We start from the raw sequence: 20,865 nt of genomic DNA, 5'->3' as shown, positions 1-20,865 counted from the left end.
TTACACTCGTTTCAGATTTTTAGCATCTTTATTACAAATATGAATTTTTTTTTAAAGCACAATTCCTCATTTTTAAGGTCTGCATGAAGTACATTTTAACATGCAAGTCTGCATGAAATATGTTAAAGAAAAACAACACTTATTTGACATAGTTTTACAGTTCTAATTTTAATCACTGTAGTATACATGTAATGTACAGAAATATTTCCATATACCAGGTACTTTATAACTTTTTTTTTCGTAAAAGAAAATCTGTGATGCTGCCATTCACAGTATGAGTAACAGGTGAATATTGCGTCATCATTGCCAATATCTTGTTATTGTAGAAATATTGTCAGTCTTCTTTCTATCACTGTAAAAGTTTGATATCAAACAATAAGATTTTAACATGTTAAAAAAAAATAATTGCAAAAAAAATGTGACTCATTAAAATATTACGTGTAAATATCAAAGTTAAAACATTTACATGTGGCTGAGTATAAAAACAGAAAACAAGTAAAATAATTATGGAACTGTAAGCTTGGTTAACTCATTAAGTTGTTTTTCATCAACAACAGTGGTTGAAGAAGGTATACTAGTACAATAAGTACTAAAATATTGGTGGGTTGGAAAAAATTATGTATTAAAATACCAGTAACATGTAGATTATCTTAACAATGACTAGATTAACGTGAACAGGTTTGGATGTCATTAATATCGTTTTATGTTAATACAGAACATTTATAATACAATAATCAAGTAATCACAACCTTACAGAACAGAATCAGTTGCACACTACACCTTAATTCCAACAGTCGCACACCACATCTACAGAGTACATCAAAACTAAATCGTCAAATGTAGAGGTGGGTTATCATTTCATTGTATGACATCTCGTAAACATTCATGTATCTCTTTATCCAGGTGGGACATAATTAATAAAAAACATACTTGTAACTACAGTACTACACAAATATTAAACCCTGTGTTTGTAACTACAGAATCTCGTAGAAAAATGGAGTGTGGCAGCTCCCAATATTGCATCTCATGTAATAAAATTTTTCATAATAAACCCAACAATTACCCTGTAATAAATATCACAATTAAACATTTGTGTCTCCTTTTGTACATTCTATTCTTTTGAATTCTCTAGAATCTGATTATGGTTTTTCATCTCTTAAATACTGTTCACGCATTTCCATTGTCCATTACAATGTTTCATTATCACTTGGAAATGAACTACCCGGTATATTCTATACTTCAATACAAGTAAATTTACTGATTTTGAAGTACATTAATGTTTTCTGATCATGTAGTTTGGTCTTTACTTAAATTTATTGTACTAACCAATAATTGACAATGTTTGCACACTATTTCAGGTTTCTTTTATCAAGGACTAAGTTAGACACTTTAATTAAAGTACATTGACCAATACATGTATTTGACTACCGTACATGTATGTTTTATTTGCTTTAACACATGATGGTGGACTAGCTTTACTCTCTACACTGAAAAAACAAAATTCATGAATACGCATTCAGCGTAATTGAACAGACTGATAACTGACAACAGATACCTGAATAATTGATGAAGTCACGGATACTTCTGTTCTCTAAATTGACACAACACGTAAAGAATAATCAGCATTTCACAACAGGCATGATGGAGTCTAACACCTGCATAGAAACAAACTTCTGGAGACACAGCCCTTAGCCTCCAACCAAAGAAAAAAAAAAATACTGTTGTACTGAATGTACACAAATATTAGACACCTTTAACACTAACAAGTTACAGTTTTAGTACCTTCAGTACTGATAATTTAACAACAGTTCATTAATTTTTTATGGATCAAATAATAGTGATAAAAAAGATATCATTCCACAAAAATAGTGGACATGCTCTGGTCAAAGCAGATGGTTTTCAGCAGTATCAAAACAGGGTAATAAATCAACTGGTTTCTTTACACAATATCTTTATTTCTTCCTCCACAGGATGAGTTCTGTCTAATGTTGCTTGGCATTGAATTGAAGTGTCTCTCTTCTCTGTATTGAAGATACTGTATACAGGGTTATTTTCGCCCCGTGTAATTTTCGCCCTATTACACTCGCGGACGGTTTCGTCCCATCTTGAATTCGCCCAGATGCAGTTGTGTTAACAGAGACATTATTTGCAATATAGAATTCACCCAGTCTTAAATTCGCCCTCTGACAATGAGGGAGTAAGGGGCGAAAATAAAACGAGGGCGAATAATTCTCTGTAGTGGATACAATATGTGATTCCCACTGATATGGGATATATTGCACAAAATATTGCTGCTAATTTATGAACTGTGAGACCCAGATTCTATTGCACCAAATAACGCCCTGCATCAGGGCCTATCAAAGTAAAGGATGTAAAGATCACAGACTCCAGTTTTTTAGTTTCCGGCGGCCACGTTTGCGGTGCTGTGTTCGAGCCTCCTGGTCCTGTCTTGTTCGCACCACAAACACCGGTTCAGAACCATCACTCTTGTTCATGGCATAAAACACATTTCCTTTGTCTGGAATCAATAACTCTGAAAGAATAAAAAAACCAATGCTGAAATTGACAATAACAACATGTCCTTATACAAAAAAGAAGTTAAAAGCCTTTCATTTTCTTATGAATACAAATACCGGTATTTGTTACATTGTGTAATCATTTTATGTTAAATTATTAGATATCAAGACAGTAGCTCGTCTAACAAGAGTTACCTCCCTCTTCCTTACCTCCATCTGACAATACTTGCAGCAGACAGTAATTGCCGGCTGGACCTTTTTTAGAGTATTTTTCCAATACTTTATCTATCACAGTGTGGGTGTGATCAATATTCTTTAACTAAAATAAAAAACGGTAAAGTTAGAACATAACCAAAAATCAAAACGGCAAACAACTTTCTACACAAAAAAACAATCCCAAATTTCAATGCATTTTAAGGCCTTTTCTTATTTTCTAAAATAATGCTGTCTTACCATAATACTTTTGTAGACATGAGTATCAGATTCTGGACCAGACTCGAAGCGAACTCTGACCACACAAGTGTCTGGAGATCGAAATGGAGATGATATGGTGGTGTCACTGTCACAGGACAGGAGTGAGGAGGTGGAGGAAGAGTGGGACATCTAAAAATAGAACAACATCATAACTAGATGGAGGTATGGACATTCTTTATGGGTGGGAAAATTGAGAAAATGTCATTGGATTGAAAATATATTGTTATGTTTAATACCCTATTCCATTTTGCCTAATCAGTAATCAGTAAACTTTAATAAATGAATGCTATATTAGACATGTATCAATGGAACTAAGTTCTGAATCAGATGCGTAATACATGTAACTGTATGTTGTGTCAGATGTGTATACATGTAACCTCGTGTTGTATCAGATATGTGATAAGTGTATATGGATGTTGTATAAGATGTGCATTTACATGCCACTGGGTGCTATATCATATGTGTAATACCTGTCAATTGGTGTTGTATGATGTGTGTAATAAGTGTAACTGTGTTTTGTAACATACGGGTTATACATGTAACTGAGTGTTGTATGAGGTGTGTAATACATGTAACTGGGTGATGTATTAGATGTACAAATGTAGTTGTGTGTAAAAAGTGTAACTGGGTGTTGTATCAGCTGTGTAATACAGGTAACTTTGTGCTATATCAGCTGTGTAACAGGTTACTGAATGTTGTATTAGCTGTGTAATACAGGTAACTGAGTGATGCATCACCTGTGTAATAAAAGTAACTGAGTGCTGTGTCAGCTGTTTTATATGAGTAACTGAGTGATGCATTTCCTGTGTAATACAAGTAACTGAGTGATGCATCACCTGTGTAATACAGGTGACTGGGTGATGTATCAGCAATATAACACATGTAACTGAGTGCTGTATCAAATGTAACTGAGTGCTGTATCAAATGTAACTGAGTGCTGTATCAAATGTAACTGAGTGATGCATCATCTGTGTAATACAGGTAACTGAGTGATGTATCAGCTGTGTACAGATACCAACCAGACTTACTCCTTGTGAGGGTGAGTCGGTGATGGAGGAGTTGTAGACACTGGAGTTGTCCAATCCGCAGCTCAATAGAGACAGCTTACTGCCCTCTGGACGAGCCGGCCGCGTACCCAAACTGTCAAAACAACAGCTTTAAAATGAGCGTTTTTCACCTGCATCAAATATAACTAAAGTAAAAAATAAACTGCATTCGAAGTCTGAAAACCTTTTATATCATAAACAGTCTAAATTTAAACAGATGTAGCACAACTTTTATAGCTAAATCTGTATCTTTTAAATCAATCAATAAAATAATAATTATGCAAATACACGTAAATAGGATTCTGTTTTTTTTTAAATCATGATTTGAAATACTAGTTTACTAATACATGAGCAGCAATAAGAATATCACTGGTACAAAAAAGTTAAAGTATTGCATAGTGCCAATTTTATGATTGATAAGTTTCAATCTGACATGCATAACTCTAGTGATACCCAGATCAAGCCAGAAATTTTTATGATCTTTGTCTAAAGGATTGTATGTGAATAAATTAAGATACAGTATTTTATCATTATGAATACAAAGCACAATACAAGTAAATACTGATAAACTGTTACGTAAAACTTGCTTTGTTGTTGAACGAAAAAATAGTCTAAAAAATACATATAATTTCTTACAATTAACTTCATAAAAAGTGACTTCCTAGTGTCTTGCAATTGCCAACAAATTGTTTTTAGTTTTAAAAGATTCTTCACAAAGAGAACTTTCTCAGCATGCAGTTAAAGTGTCTTTAATTCTTTTCTTTAAAAACCTTTAACCACTCAAGATAATGTTAAAGTTAGATAAAAAAAAAACTGGTAAAAAAAACATGGTTTCCTTTACACAGAAGTTGCCATTCTCTCAGGCAGATTACACAGTGAAAGTTCGCAGAAAGAAAACACCTACTTACTTATCACCGAAATTCACAACTTTGAGCAAACTTGAATAACTGGAAGACATTCAGTTCAATATAAGCATTCATTTATTAAAAAGAATTAAAACGAAACATAATACAGAATGATAAATTAAAAAAATAACCCCCTTTCTTCATACCGTAATTGCTGGTATTAAAGGAAAATCAAATTTTTCCAAAATCTAGCCCTGGGGTTACAAAGAACTGCTATTGTAATGACACAATGTGTTTACCTACAGATCAGTCAATTACATGTATCTGTATTTCATCTTGTTATTTTGAAATATTGTTTGAAATATAAAAGTCATGTTTTACTTGATACATGTACTAAGAATCTTATCCTGTTCCATACTCATCAATGCATACCGTACGTTATCACTATTTCTTAAATATTTGACATAAGAGCTTCGGCATCTTTCGCATCCAAAGAGTTCTTCAAATTGCAATTTCTTGTAATGTATAAATAAAGCATTCCGCCAAATTATTCCAATGGCATTGATATGTATTAACTTGACACACTGTCACAAGCCACAGGATTTGTGTGTGTATTACTTTCTGGAAGCCTCATTGCTTGCGTCGATGTCATTTGACATTGACGGCAGTAAACTTTGACCCTCTGATGAGTAAATCAATGGGGTCATTCAATCAATCTGTGTTTAACTTTAATGAGACAATTAGGATAACATCTACAGAGAAACCAACCACAATTGCAAAATGATATGCCCTTTTCTTAAAGGGCGTAAAATTCAGGGTCAGGAATTATACCTTGCAGATTTTTTCTTTAATCTAGCAGGTCCTTCTTTGATTGGTTCAATTATACATGACAAATCATGGCTGAAAGAGAAAAAATACAATAATATATGTAAACAGACAACTTTGGTAGTCAGTAATAACTACACATGTATTCCTCTTCCTGTGTTACAATAAACAGATCTAGAGTACTGGTATTCATTATTGTCGTTCCTGGTTTACAAAGATGTGTTGCAAGATAAATATGCAATATCTGAATCATGATCATGTAACAATGAATGCTTTTAACAACAACAAGGAAATATTACAATGGAGCCAGGTGTGAGTTACAAGGACTCCATTTGTTTAAATTGTAAGATCAGGAAGTTAGAAGGAAGTTGTGTTTACCATTCATTTTCATCAAACACCCTGACGGAATCAAACCAGGCCCATATATGCTTGTCTTCCTGGAAGTGGTATATTTGGGCCGCCGACTGTAGGAGTTTGATCTGGGCCAAGACCTCGAACTCCTTTCTCCGCTTCTCAAAGTTAATTAGGCCACACTCCGTGCGGTCTGGAATGGCGGTGTCAATCATGGTCAGGTCCGTCAGAAAGGTTCCCAGATAGGGAACTGTTCCTTGTACAATGCCCTGCCAACACAAAGAGCACACACTGATTAACAAGAACCTGGCAACAATTTACAGTTGAACACATGTACTGTTGAGGACAACAACTATTATGTAAGTCCCAAAACCGCAGGCAATAATTCGCATTCTGGTCAAAAAGATCAACTTTATTGTTATAATTTTACAGAAATAATTTGTAAATTTAGGCAATTTTTGGCACCTTTTGATTTCAAAAGTCAAATGGTCAGAATCTTTTTTATAGAGGAACTGTTATGTTCTGACTTTATAAGGAAATTGTGATACAGAATAAAGAAAACAGTACCCGGTAATAAAGAACTAACCATAACATTTGTGTGATTTTAAGTACACGGCAATTTATGCAACCCCATAACATATATATAAAACCATTTACTTGAATGATTAATGGCCCTGACTCTTTGAATAAAGATGCCTGTTATTTTAACCAATAATTATGTAAATAAATCATTTCTTTTGCGCTGCAGAGGTTTTTTGAAGAGCTCTTAAAATAGTGCTTTATTTGCTTGCATTTAGTTTCCTGACAAGAGGGAACTCAATCACTGAGATTAAATTCTCATTATTACAGCATTTGACTTTTATCTTGCTTTGTCAATTTATTTTCGGGGTTTTACTTACATTTTCAATCCAAGACCTGCGTTTTTGTAGATTCCGTCTCTGCAGTATCTTATTGTTGGAGTCGAGATCAGGAAACTTTGCCGTGGCCTCCTGTGTGAGATAAAGAGCAGGTACAGCACACCTCAAAAAACGCTAACAAGAATTTCAACTCAGGGAGATAAATACGGTGACCTTGGCATATAAAATACATCTTACTTTCATGAGTAATTCTCGAGATAATATCTGGTTATTGTCATTGGAAAAGATGTCTGCCAGCTCTTGAAACAAATCTATACTCTCCCTGGAAGACAGACAAATGAAATTTTCTAAACCTCATCTGCTAATCTGCATGTGTTGCGTTTCAAAATCTTTTAAAGATTGTATTGGGTTACTTCTCAAAACAATCATTACTGCCAATCTCAGGTGCACTTAAAAATCTAAGTGCACTGAGTTCATTTGCAAACATTTCACTTTACAGGCAATTTTTGGAAATCTAAGAGATAACTGAATTCTTATTTACTTATTCTCAGATTGTAAAACTGCTTTATTAAGGATTTGAATCCTTAGGTGAACGATAATAATCAAATGAAATCAATAGCAATCAGGTATGGTACATGTACTTATTACAACATTAGGTTTTTCAGCCTGTCAATAAAATCTGACTGAGACTAGTTTTACTAAGCCATCTGTTCTACAGAGAGCCCCATACTTAGGTAGAGAGGTCCAGGTCCTCTTGAGACGATACACCGAGTGAGACTGGAGCCCTGATATAATGGCTTTCAGAGAGGAAAAGTTCTTCTGCTGTCTTAACTCCTGTAGAAATAACAAAACAACAACATTTTAACAATATGCATATTACAGCATTCCAATAATTCTTGTACAAAATTTTTAGTATATACACCTACCTGTGCAATATCAATCCATTTTTGAAGAATTTTTGCCCTTAGTGAGGATTTGAGCTCCCTGGTCCTCAGTATGGTGGCTATGACCCGTAATGACACGCGGTTGAACTGGTCAATGGTGGCTAGTACGCTGGGAGCTATGTTGCCCCCTTTACCCAGCTTCCTGTCTCTCCTTGCCCAGACAGCACCCAGGCAATGATTGGGTATAACTCGCTTAAATAACTCCTGCAACATTTGTAACAAAAACTCAACACTCTGTTTTGTAAAATCTAGTTACAAGATTATTTTACACTCTGTGCTAAAAGGGTAGACTGAATTTTAGTTCATTTACTTACTGCATCTTTGAAGGTAAGTTGCTCAGCTAATCGATTATTGGGTATGTCTAAAAACTCCAGAGGTTTCTGATACTCTGAATCAATCATACTATCCACCTCATCAACAATGGAAAACTGGAACTTTATGTCGCCATCTGCATGTACAATATGAGAGCATTTAGTCAATTCAAACTAGCAAAATAATAAAATTTCATGAAATATATACTGTGGTTTCATCAATATTCATTGAATACAAATATTTCATGGATTTTATTGTTTAATTGATTCATGAAATATTCATTGAAGTGCAGTTTTTACTTACATTTTTATATGATATGTTATTTGGCCAAGAATTTACATATCCTTGAAACTGTGATTTTCATTGAATTCACCAAAATTGATACCCTCGAATAATAACGAATCCACAGAATATGTTTTGGCCTAAATTATTCTATATGTATTTTCAAATATTTTGCCTATAAATGACATTACCTGAATTACAGACTGCCTCTCTTTCAAACTTTTCTATTTTGTGTCGTGCCCTTAATTCAAGATCACTGTCTGGAATAAACTGGTGTGAGAATGCTTCCAAGACTTTTAGACATTTGTAATCAGGATGGTCACGGAAGTCATCCGGATATGTGTCCATCCAAACGGATATCACAGATTTAAAAGTTCTACAAATTAAACAAAGGTTTATTTACAATAGTATTGAGGACTCAACACCCATAAACTTCAAAGCAAATGAGTGTTCACATTAATCCCAGTATCCGTAAACAAATTCTTACTTTTGCTGGTTTTCGTTGTTTTCTTTTCTTTCTTCATGATCTGTGCTGTCTTTTTCCAGCCATTTATATCTAAAACATAAGACATTACACTAAAAACTCTGGTGCAACTTTAAAGTCTTCATTAAGACTTGCAAGTCATAGTTTAATATAGTGCAGAATAGTATCATTGCTCACACACCTTTTGATGAGAATTTCCAAAACCTGTAAAGGGGTGGCAAATGTCCTGTATGTTGCCAGAAACACATTGACATAGGTTGAGTCCAATTCTCCTTTGACTGTCACTAAACTCTCCACAAGTTTCTCTAGGGTTCCTGCTTTGACCACCCTGATCTTCTGGGTTTCCCACATCAAATGTCCCTTGGACTGGTCCAACTAAAATGTCAAAAACATGTTGTCTCAATCTTTTATCTTTCATTTATATTGTTGGGAATGTATTCTAAATAACTATTACAGGTACATGTATTATGATTTGTCGTTAAAAATTATTCATATCACTTCAAATTTAGAGAACATTTTCAAATGGACCATATAATTTAAAAAAAATCATATTCTCTCTCTCTTTCTCTCTCTCTCTCTTCTAATTAGCATTAAATTCCCTATGTAACCCCTGATCAGGTATGCTAGTTGATTTTAAGCACATGGCCTCAAATGTTTCAAAGATAGTAAAAGTCTAAATGAAACTGAGTGAGGAGAAAACATCAACCTGAGCCCTTGAATACACAAACAAGTGACAAAGCATTAAACATCCCCTTTCACACAACTTTGTAGCAAGCAACTCTGTACTCATGTAGTTGGGCAGATCTTATAATTTGATTAAGGGCCACAAAGTGAAGTGAGAATACATCAAGTGTTCCTCCATTTGAAGTGTGTCTGATGTAAACACAGAGCCACCCACTCTGTAGCTGCTGTGGCTGCTCGGGATCTGATAAATAAGGCCGCCACAGGCCATGGCTCCTCTATCAGATGTAGAGCCAGTGTAATCACTTTTAGAAGTTCACTGTGAACTTTACTTTTGTGCAGCTTGGCACCTACAACATCTGCTCATTGCTTGCATTAATTACCAGTATTAAATATGAAAGCAAGCAAGTTTGAGGACTTGAGTCTCAGTTAAAATCAGATGCCAAGAAACAATTTGAGTGGGCTGCAGTGGACAGCAAGATTAAAAGAAGAAGCCATCATTTGGACACCTATTGGTGTTAATATCAGGTGTTTATAATTAACATACATTAAGTGAGAAAAGAGGGTCACAGTTCAATTCAATTTTCAATTTACTAGGTTGCACCAGGTAATTTGAGTTATGTATACAAACATTATAATTACTATAAGGAAACAGATGAAATAGTTTTCCCGTGGTATCGCAGGCAGAACTCGTAATACAGGATAAATTCTACATCCTGCCTGTTACAAACAGGACAAAGGGAAGTGTATATAATCAAAATACCAATAGTTATGCAGTATGTCATAACAACAATGGACTCAGAGATTTTTAGTAATTTGACTACGTGCATACAATTAATTGTCAGATCACAGGAGTCAACATACTGTTAATTGAGTATCCACCTTCAGGACATTACAAAGTGAAAAAGAATGTAATAAAATAGAATGTAATAAAAATTAATAGAATGAAATCTCTGTTGAACAGACCTGACCATACACTTACATTGTAATTACATTCTCTTAGAAGAAGACAATAGAGCCATGTAAGTTTTCAAAATTGATATGGTATCTAACAGTTATAAAAATAGTAGATGTTAATCATATCATGTCAATTTCTCATGATTTTTCCTTCACTGTTTATCAGTATACCTATTATTTGAAATCTTATCTTTTTCACTCTCTAAATCTTGATTACACTAAGTACTTGTTTAGAATACAAGCAAGTAAAAACACACAGGAAAAGATGAAAAAGTAAACTGAAAACAATATGCCTTGTATATTCCAAAAAAAAGAGTAAACACTTTAGAAACTATTCCATCAATTCAAAAGCCTTATACCGGAAAGTATTTGTTTAAATAAATCTAACAAACAGCGAAAAGAAATTAGCTTGAATTTACAAAAAAAACAACAACAAAAAACTGTGCTTGATTGACAATTAATTGGTTTTTGGATGAACATTGATCTACCTGTAGAATGTAGGTACATGAACTTCATTATCAGTGTGACTAATATTACAGGTAACACACCTAGTACCCTGACTTATCACCGAGAGATAGCGGGATACACAGAGGCCAAAGGACTGTGCAAATTACCTGATACCAAGATAGGAATAAAGTTTATCGTATTTATGTCCCCCATCTTCTCTAGAAAAGACTTAATTATTGCATGTGAACCCTATGAAGGTAATGGGGTTCAACATGTTGTAGGGCTAACTCTCTAAATTCAGTCTTAGAGGTATGGAATATCTAAAACAATCACTTTACAAAGGGTTGGCACCTAGGGAGGATTGGGTCAATTAAGGTGGTATGGGACATCTGTCGATATTAATGTGGATTAAAGTACTATATAATTGAAAAACTTTCACTGTTTAGAATTTTACAATTTTACAATATTTAACCAAAAAATAGCTTTTAAAAATATTTGAAAAGGTAAAAATTGTAAAACCCCCAGCGGGATTCGAACTCATGACTTACAGGTTCATAGTAAACCATCTAACCCACTGCGCTACGGAGTTAGGTGACCATTTTTGGAAAGAAACTACTTATATAATTACACTTTATTTTATTGTTTATTTCGATAAACAATACGTCACAACATGGAAGTGTCCCATACCACCTTAAGTATAATATCGATGAAAATTACAAAAAACCACCAAAACTTGACAAAAATATTTCACAACGGTTATATTCATATTTCTCTGACAAAAGTAAAGGTGTGTTGCCTAATGCTGCACCTGCATTCGCTGCATGTCAACAGGTCCTATAGGTGTGCTATAACTGACATGCAGATGACCGAGTTCTACATGCAGTAATTAACTGTGTTTTTTGTAAACTTGGCAAACCTTGTATGAACACCTATGTCATAACAAATGGTTATCACTCTAGTGATTCTACATAACACTGTAAAATCTGAGTTTTTTGACAGTAGGAAATGAACGCACATCCATCATCATTACTAATTCACAACAGGGGTCCTATTAGCTCTCACTTCCTAATTCTAAACCTATCAATTCTATGTCAAAAGGTATAGATTTCAATTAGTACTTTAAATCAGACCAATTAAAGTATCATCTAATACTGATACGGTCCATACATCAAATGGCCTAGGATAAGAATGATTGACTATGGTGTAGAGTGCTGATTTCTTTCACTGATTATCCCCCCCTCTTGACACTTTAGCATTAGATCAGGATAAACTTGCTGCCAAACCTAGATACACGCAACAGGAAAAATCAAATGATAAACATTTCAGGAGTTTTATAAGGCATTCACCCTGTAGTTGAATGTCCTCATATAAATCAAAAATTTTCATCTCCGCCTACAGTTTCTTTGTTAGAAACTTTCAAAACCAAATGCAGCATGCTTTTCCCATATCTTTTAAAAATTTATTACATGTAGGAAATACACATAAACCTTTTACTTTCTCTTGCAAGGCAGAAAACCCAAACTTAATGCTGACTCAGTAAATGAAATGTGTTAATTCATATGGTAACAATTTCAGATGTTTTGCATCAGACTACCAGAATTCCTAACTCTCTTTTACATAGAAAAAATAAATTCAGGCATTAGTCAGCAATCAGATCTCAAAATAAAAACCTGTATCTTATAAAACAGCGGCATCTCTTTCAAATGCATCCATAGACCCCCTTCCTTCCCGTTACTGTACTAAAAGTGTCATTTAGTTCTTTTTCAGTTCTGTTACATAACACTTTTCACTAGAAGAGAGGCAATTGAAGGGTCAGTAAACATGTACAGTTGTCTCCCCTTCACCTTCCCACAAACACCAGACACATCCTCATTTCCCTTCTCTGTACCTGCACTCACCACATGCCGGTTGGAGGGGAAATGTAGATGATGAGGATAATGCTCTTAAGCAAACAATTAACAAGTTATTATCTTTGAGGGTCGAGCTAATACTCTGGAGGAGCAACTGCTGAACAATAACAACATACCTACTGTAGCCTGTGGCTTTGTTTTAAGAGTTATGTTGCAAAAATCTTTGCTTGTGATAAATTTAATTACAAGTTTAAAGTGCAAAGAATCAGACGGGTTTCTATTGCAAAATATTTTTTAGTCTCAAAACATCCTAAGAGCAGAGCTTCTCCGTCAGTAGATATACCTTCTCCATAACTATTGAGCAGATGTGGTTCCTCTTTTGAATGACAAAATCTATCAAACTCTACAATTGCTTCAAGCAACTTTAAGGTAGAGTTTGAAAAAAACCAAAACAAAACATAAACAAAAACCAATGCAAATTTGACATTGAGTGTCATTAAAATTCTTTCTCTTTCCCTTTCACCAACCCAACCAACAGGTGGTAGCAAACATTCAATTCGTTTTTTCTTTTCATTTTTGGAATTTTTCCTTTCTCAATAACTGTAACCCCAATTCCATTGCAAGCAGCAAAGATTTCATATTTTTTTGACTGAAGTAGTTTTACTGACTGATCTACTTTTCACCTCTTTTTCAATTTTTTTCCGTACATCTGATTTAAAAAAAATAATAGCTCCTCAATCAAGTACTTACGTCGGACAAAGTGTGGTATGTCACTTTTTTCAAATACACATTGTATATCGCTCCTTTTTCTTTTTCCTCTCTCCAAAATCGTGTAACATCATCCTGAAAATAAATATTAATTTTTTATTAAAAAATCTAACTTTATCAAAGTAATGGTAAAAATTGGTATAAAACTGACAAAATTTCTCATCCATGCACCTCCACCCCTACCAAATTCATTAATGATTACAATTGTGTACTTTGAGCATAGAGCAAACCCAACTGACATTTTATTGATCAAATATTAATCAATCTTTGTTTTGTGATCTCTTGAACGATAATCCTTACATATCCGTTGTTTTTTGTTTTTTTTTATTATTATCAAGTAATTAAAACAATATTGTAAGAAGATGTGTCTTGAATTAAAAAATGATTTGATTTGAACATATTTTATTATGCAAATAAAAAAAATTCTTTTCATAACTGATTAATCCATTTCACTGTCCATTCTGACAATCATAAAATCCCAAAGCACGTCTATTTCACTTTAATGCACATGTATTTTAAAACTGTTCATGACTGACGAATTTCCTAAACACGTTTCTGTTAATCTGTCATGATGAGCATTAAATTCAATCAATGAATCATCAATCATTATTCAAACAAATAAAACACTCATCTCTACTCAATTTTTTTTTTCTGTTATTTAGTTACACAATTAATTTAGATGTAATACTTTCATTGGTGACTTTATTCCTATCTTTATTCTGTTATCATGAACATTTGTTTATTTCACCTACATACTCTACTACGTGGTTATCATATTAACGTAACAAATAAACCTGGCCCAGTATTGTGCCAGCTCCTATAGTGTAGAGGAGATATCCTGCTGTCCAATCCTGCAGAATGTCAAAATTATGTCACGAAACTCTAATTAAATATCCTAATTAAATATCACAGACATTATCGCATGTTTGGATGAATTAGTCAAACATACAATGTTCAAAAATAAAGCTTAGATTCATGACATTTCAATCATATTATAATTTGCCATAATAAGATTAATGTTTTTATCATTTAATTTTCATAAATACTCACCAAAGTCATTTTCAATTACATGTTACATTCCCACAAAATAAAGATGTAACTTTCCATTGAAGTGAAATTCTGTTGGATGTATATATTTAATATCTTTAGGGGGTTTTGACCACTTAAGGAAGAAGAGCCTTCGAGGCAGTCATTTTGATACAGAGCAGCTTGAAATCTGTCCAACCGAGAGGTGCTTTAACATATCATGAATGAGACAGCTACTTTTAAGTACAGTCAGAAACTGTGTCACTCCAATGGGTTTTATATAAACCATCTGTCAATTTTTTAAAATTTACTTGAAATAGTTAAAAAAAAACACACAAAAACACAATATCCCAGTATCTTATAAATAGCGCAATTGTTTCATTCCTTTCAATTTTTTAAAATCCTGTCACAACATCTAATCCCTTGGGGATTTTCTTTGCAAGAATACACTAAATGTAGCTGATTTTTTAAATGCTATTTCCTCAGGATTAAACTTGTATTGAATGCCAACAAGAGAAACAGACACAACTCTGACGCCAAAGTTAAGAGTCCTGACAGTTAGGGAACCTAGCAAAGAAGAGTTTTTAAAAATCTCTACTCATTTCCCCGCTGTCTGATCATCACTATCCCCCGATGACAATGTGTCCCCTGGCACAGAACATAACGCACACAGACTGGGTGCGAAATCCTCCTGATATCACACAGCAGATAACACACTCGATTATACATATATCATATCTATCTCCCAAAGAGCAACAGATGATTAAATTGGTGTTAATCCTATGTGTACGGCATAGTTTCACCAACGTGTTGAGTTATCACATTGACTGAACAATAGGTAAAATTTTGTTTATATAGGCAAACTCTATAATGAAGCAATCTACACAACTAGGCATTTAGGCATTTAACCAGCATGTTTATCGGTTAATGATCGAAAGCTTCCTGTATCTAATTATGACGCAAGCAAAATACTAAATTAACCTAAAACTTCCAATACATCCCAGACATGGATATAGAATATTTATTAGATTTATTTCAAACTAGCAGTATGGATAAAATCTGCAGTCATTGTGGATATCCTACATTTTTATAAAGTGATGTGGGATTAGTAATCCTAGCTAATTGAGAAAATCTATTATTCATTATTATAAATACTGCCTAGCTAAATAAAAATCATATATGATTTGTTCTTATTCAAACTTTAAGGGGTGGGGGTAGGGGTGGCAAAATATTTTTTAAATATTTATGGGTAAAAGTACTATCAGTACTTCAAGGGTTAGTTGATAGAAAATCTGTCAGTAATTTTTTGACAAAAAAAGGCCAAATGACATGTCTCCTCCTTTCAAAGACAGATCTAAAATTAATGTTAATGAGACAATTAATATGAAGTCAGTAATATGGGGTTACAAAATCTCAATGGATCCCTGAAAATGCAAGTAATTTACATTACTATACACCAATAAAACCAAACACATGTCAGATAAACAGATTTGCCAAATACTAACAATTTTCAAAAAGTTGATACATGTGTATTAAATTGATTATGCATATTTCTGAATTAGCTGCAGCCTGCAGGTCTGTAGCTCCCGGTCTGAAAAAAATTTGGATGGACAACCTGAGAGCTACAGTGCCTCCCATTGTAAAAATCTGCAATTTACGGCACACAAAAATCTGCGCTAGTTTTGGACTGATTAACCTTATTTACACACAAATTCTGTGAAAAAAATTTAGTACCTTTAAAATATTCATGCAATTTTCTACTGATTTTTGTCTCTTTACTTGCCTCATACTTTCCCCAAAACACAGTTCCCGACCTGGGAAAATGAAGTATGTTTAATTTACGTCGAGATCGAGAGTCGCCACTTTTACATGTAAACAAACTGCACCACTTCACTTTACGGGACTGGTGATGGTGTTTAAAAATATATCAGAGCCAAGTAAAGTGACGATATCTGTAGTAAAATGTCCGAAGAATTTTGTGGACTCATTTGTACAGAATGTGCTTGGAAATATGATTAAGCAGTCCAAAACTAGCATAATTTTTGTGCACCGTAAATTGCAGTGTTTTACTATGGGAGGCACTGTGGCTCCCAAGTCGTCCATCCAAATTTTTTCAGACAAGCAGCTACAGACCTGCAGCTAATTTCTGAATCAAAGTACAGTCACTGGACAAAAGTATTCGTCGCTGGCGTCAAAATGCCTTTGATGTTGTAAATTAGTCGCGGCTATTTTTGTATCGCGCTTTTTATAGAAAGCATGTCGGGTTCGGAATTTCTTCCCATAAATATGTCATAGTTTTTAGATTACGTCAGAGTTAAAAAATTTTGTCCGCTGTCAAAATATTCTATAAACAAAGCTTGGGAAAATACCCCCTCGTAAGTTAGAGGAAATTCCGTTGGCAGTAAGAATGAAAGTTATAGAAGCTTACAAGACAGAGAAGAATAAGGCAGAAATTGGGAGGTTGTTGGGAATACCTAGGACTACTATTGTTAGCATCATTAAAAAATTTGAAGTTCATGGAAGTGTGGAAAACAGGCATCGATCTGTGCGGAATCCGAAGTTCTCCGAGCACGATGAAGTCCAACTTTCAAGAATCATGAAAAGTAACAGGAGAGGAACACTGGATGATATAACAAGTGAAATAAATAATGCAAAGGATTCTACTTTTTGTTCAAAGACTGTCAGGAGAAAATTATTTAAAATGGGATACAATAGACGGGTGCAGAAAAAGAAGATGATCGTCAGAGTATGTAACAGGAAAAAACGCGTCTCGTGGTGCAGAGAAAAAAAACTGGACTGTTGATGATCACTGGAAGAACTGGATATTCAGTGATGAATGTCAGGTAGTAATAGGTGATAACAACCGTGTATATATCTGGCGAAAGACCGACGAAGTTGAAAACCCCAATCTCGTGTGCGCGCCATCGAAGAGCAAACTGTCTGTTATGATCTGGGGTTGTATTTGTTACGATGGTATTGGAACATTGACCAGTGTAAACGGTAATATTAACTCCGAAAAATATATTGATATATTAGAAAACAATTTGTGGCCCGTTACTGTTCGACATTTTCCTCATGGAAATTATGTGTTTCAAGATGACAATGCCCCATTCCAAGATCCCGATTACTCAGTGCATATATGGAAGAAAATAATATAAACACTACATCATGGCCAGCTCAGTCTCCCGATATCAATATCATTGAGAATATTTGGTTGAAACTTAAAAGACACCTGCAATCTACAAGAAACACCATCGAGTCTAAAGATCAGCTGATCGCGGAAGTGACACGATTCTGGCAAAACCTATTGGTAGAATATGTTCGTCAGCTTTATGACACAATTCCAACCCGTCTTCTAGAAGTTATTCTTAAAATGAAGGGCAATCTCACAAAATAGGTAAGACGACAAATATTAAAATCAGGAGAGTAGTTTTTATTGAGTAGTTAATGTAAACAAATTGCCGCCATTTTGACGTCACCAACAATTACTTTTGTCCAATGACTGTACCTTAAATTGCATAGTACACATAAAAAAGATATTTAGTGATGCACTCTTTAAGCATCAGCAATTAATAAATGCTCACATTTGAACTTATCTCTAGCAATCATTTTTAATTATCAAAATTAATTATTATTTTTAAGTATTAAAAAGTTTCACATATATAATAAAGGACTTCAAGTAAGGATATTGTATTGCAGCAAAGTATTCAAATACAATATATAGGAGGGTTAGAATTTTATTATTAAAACACTAAAGTAAGTTGTATCATAGTAATAGGAACAAGATTCAAACCACAAGTATATAAATAATTGGTCAATTTTATGAGAATATTTTAAATTTTCCTGCATTTTAAAGTATAGCTTTGCCATCGATTTTTTACATGCCAATAATTAACCTACAATGATCCATGTTTTGTTTATTGTATTTCAGTTTAATAAACATATCTTTATATCACTCATTTCACAGTTCAGTCAAATAAACGAGGGCTTTGTAAACATCCGGAAGAAACAACGCTAAATGCGAAATGAGACCACAACTTACTATAGGCCTTCTACCATGTCTACCCCAAAATCTGAAAAACTGTTACAACTTTTGCATTAGAAAAAAAAACAATCTTCAATGATCTTTCGTTGAACTGTTTTCCAGTTACAAAAATAAAGTAAATGTTTAAATAGACGCTGTGCAGTTAAAAACCTCTTTGATTTACAGATCAACGCTGCATTTGTTGGAGATGGAGCTTGGAGCTGTGCATGTAAATATTGATGCATATTACTAGTAAACAATTCAATGCTTTACCTGGCCATCGGAGAGTGAAAAGGCCATTTCAAATCCTTTGATCCATTTTATATATTGTTTCTAGGCTTGTATCCCATGAAACTTCCATGTAACATGTTCTCTTCCATCAGCTCATTATTCGAGCTCTTCATCTAATCTTACTTCCGGTCAGACATGTTTATGTATAACAACCGGAAATACTAGGAAATTATTTTTAGCACGGAGGGGGGGGGGGGGTAGTCTATGTAAAGGGGGGGGGGGGGGGTGGACAGTATATCAATTTTAAAAAAATGTTCCCATCGTATTTTTTAAACGATTCATCAATAATATCAATATGATTTATTCTTGGGTATCAGTGATATTTATGTCTCTGGTTAGTATTTTAAATAAATATTATAATCAGGCAAATTCAATTCAATTCCTTTATTAACCAATTAAGGGCCCTCATAATAAATCAGTTGACATGCGACCCCCCCCCCCCCCCCCCCGACCCCCCCCCCCCCCCCCATTCTCCTTCCCCCGATTCCGAGATGCATAATTGGCATGCGCGGATCTAGAGGGGGGGGGTCGGGGGGGTCCCGACCCCCCCTGGAAAATGAAAATTTATTAAATTTACATAGTAAAATTATCGCGAAAATATGCCTCGGACCCCCCCTGGCAAACACAATTATCCTTCGGACCCCCCCTGGAAAAATTTTCTGGATCCGCGCATGATTGGTATATGCATCCTCAAGTCAGATTTATCAAATTCACATAGTTAAAATGAAAATCGACCTCGGACCCCCCCCCCCCCCCTAATTTCTCCTTCTGAAAAAAATTATCAGAGCATGCATGAGTCAATCCCCTCCTCCGAAAAAGGGGGGGGGGCTTTTCGACACTTATCGTGTTAATTAATTTAAAGCTGCTTGTGTATACAGATGAAGAGAGTTCTAACCTTAAACCTTGATAATTTATATTTTGTATAATTTTCTTTCCAAGTTCAGTTGCCAAATTTTTGTTTAATTTTCTTAGTGCATGCACATATATCGTGTGTATTGGTGTCATTGTATAACAGTATTGATTTCAGTCATGATCAGTTTTAATCAAAATGAAAGTTTACTGCACAATCAGATTAGAGTTATGCAACTTAAATCAAATCCCACGTAGACATTGGGTTTCATAGCTAGCAATAAATAATAATAACTTCACCGGCGTGTGACAATGTATTTGGTCAATCCTTCTACAGCTTACCATAGATAATACAACAATTTCTGGTAGTAAAATCATTTCCATCCCTACACTGCTTCCAACAATATGAAAATAGCAAGCTGCTGAACAGTCTGGTCCCTTCAAGTGAATTGAAAGTCATGGAAGCACAGCTAGTCCACAAATGCATTTAGAGGGCTTGGTGTTTGAAAATAACAACTCGGCACGACTGTTGAAATTCGAAAATGACATATGAATTGTACGTTCACCTTGGTAACAGGTGCTCATGATATATGGCAAAGTTTTGAGAGCCAGATACATTAGAGTTAGAGCTCAGTTTATTCGCTCAAACTAAATGTATAGAGTACACAAAAATCGCCAGAGGTATACATACAGAAATCAAAGTACTGAAGAACTGACGGGAGTTGATTTTGTCGATGTTTATTTATTTTAAAATCAATGATATGTTATTTTGCATGACAAGTACATGTATACGTAGTTTCTAATTTGAATTACGCATATTTTATAATATGAATTTTTGAATTTTTTCGACTAGAATGTCGAGAAACCTCCATATGAATCATGTTAAATAATATTCAAAGATAAAATTAATTCAATCAAACTATGTATCAGTGGTAGAAATATTTCTCGAAAATTGTATGGATCCAAGCAATATTGAACTCTAGTCTCGTTCAACCAAACGCTCGGCTGACACCGTAAATCTCCGACAAGGGTTTAC

The 20,865-nt window shown here is 34.3% G+C and overlaps 1 protein-coding gene across 9 annotated transcripts; it reads right to left on the bottom strand.

Annotated features, from left to right (window-relative positions):
- Positions 1-149: 149 nt before the first annotated feature.
- On the bottom strand, positions 150-19,130 carry LOC105335724 (ral guanine nucleotide dissociation stimulator-like 1). Of its 9 annotated transcripts, none has more exons than XM_066077107.1 (17): positions 18,963-19,130; positions 13,622-13,714; positions 9,118-9,311; positions 8,940-9,008; positions 8,644-8,828; positions 8,173-8,306; positions 7,841-8,062; positions 7,645-7,748; positions 7,152-7,236; positions 6,957-7,046; positions 6,085-6,326; positions 5,713-5,781; positions 4,945-4,983; positions 4,010-4,145; positions 2,970-3,119; positions 2,727-2,835; positions 150-2,533 (listed from the first exon to the last, which is right to left on the bottom strand). In XM_066077107.1, the coding sequence occupies exons 1-17, from the start codon at positions 18,987-18,989 to the stop codon at positions 2,379-2,381; spliced, it is 2,103 nt and encodes a 700-aa protein (XP_065933179.1). In that variant the 5' UTR covers positions 18,990-19,130; the 3' UTR covers positions 150-2,378. The 9 variants fall into 9 exon arrangements, with proteins under 9 accessions (XP_065933179.1, XP_065933180.1, XP_065933181.1 ...); XM_066077108.1 differs by having other exon boundaries at positions 4,019-4,145; XM_066077109.1 differs by having other exon boundaries at positions 4,010-4,130.
- Between the last annotated feature and the right edge of the window lie 1,735 nt (positions 19,131-20,865).

This window comes from Magallana gigas, chromosome 2 (assembly GCF_963853765.1).
Source record: "Magallana gigas chromosome 2, xbMagGiga1.1, whole genome shotgun sequence".
Lineage (NCBI taxonomy): Eukaryota > Metazoa > Mollusca > Bivalvia > Ostreida > Ostreidae > Magallana > Magallana gigas.
This window is presented reverse-complemented; position numbering and strand designations above follow the sequence as displayed.

Excerpts from the sequence above, each read along its gene's own strand:
- LOC105335724 (XM_066077107.1), bottom strand. The coding sequence starts at position 18,989 with ATGGCCTTTTCACTCTCCGATGGCCAG. Across the intron at positions 9,312-13,621 it reads CATACCACACTTTGTCCGAC|TTGGACCAGTCCAAGGGACA; the intron begins GTAAGTACTTGA and ends TTGACATTTTAG. Across the intron at positions 9,009-9,117 it reads TTGGAAATTCTCATCAAAAG|ATATAAATGGCTGGAAAAAG; the intron begins GTGTGTGAGCAA and ends CTTATGTTTTAG.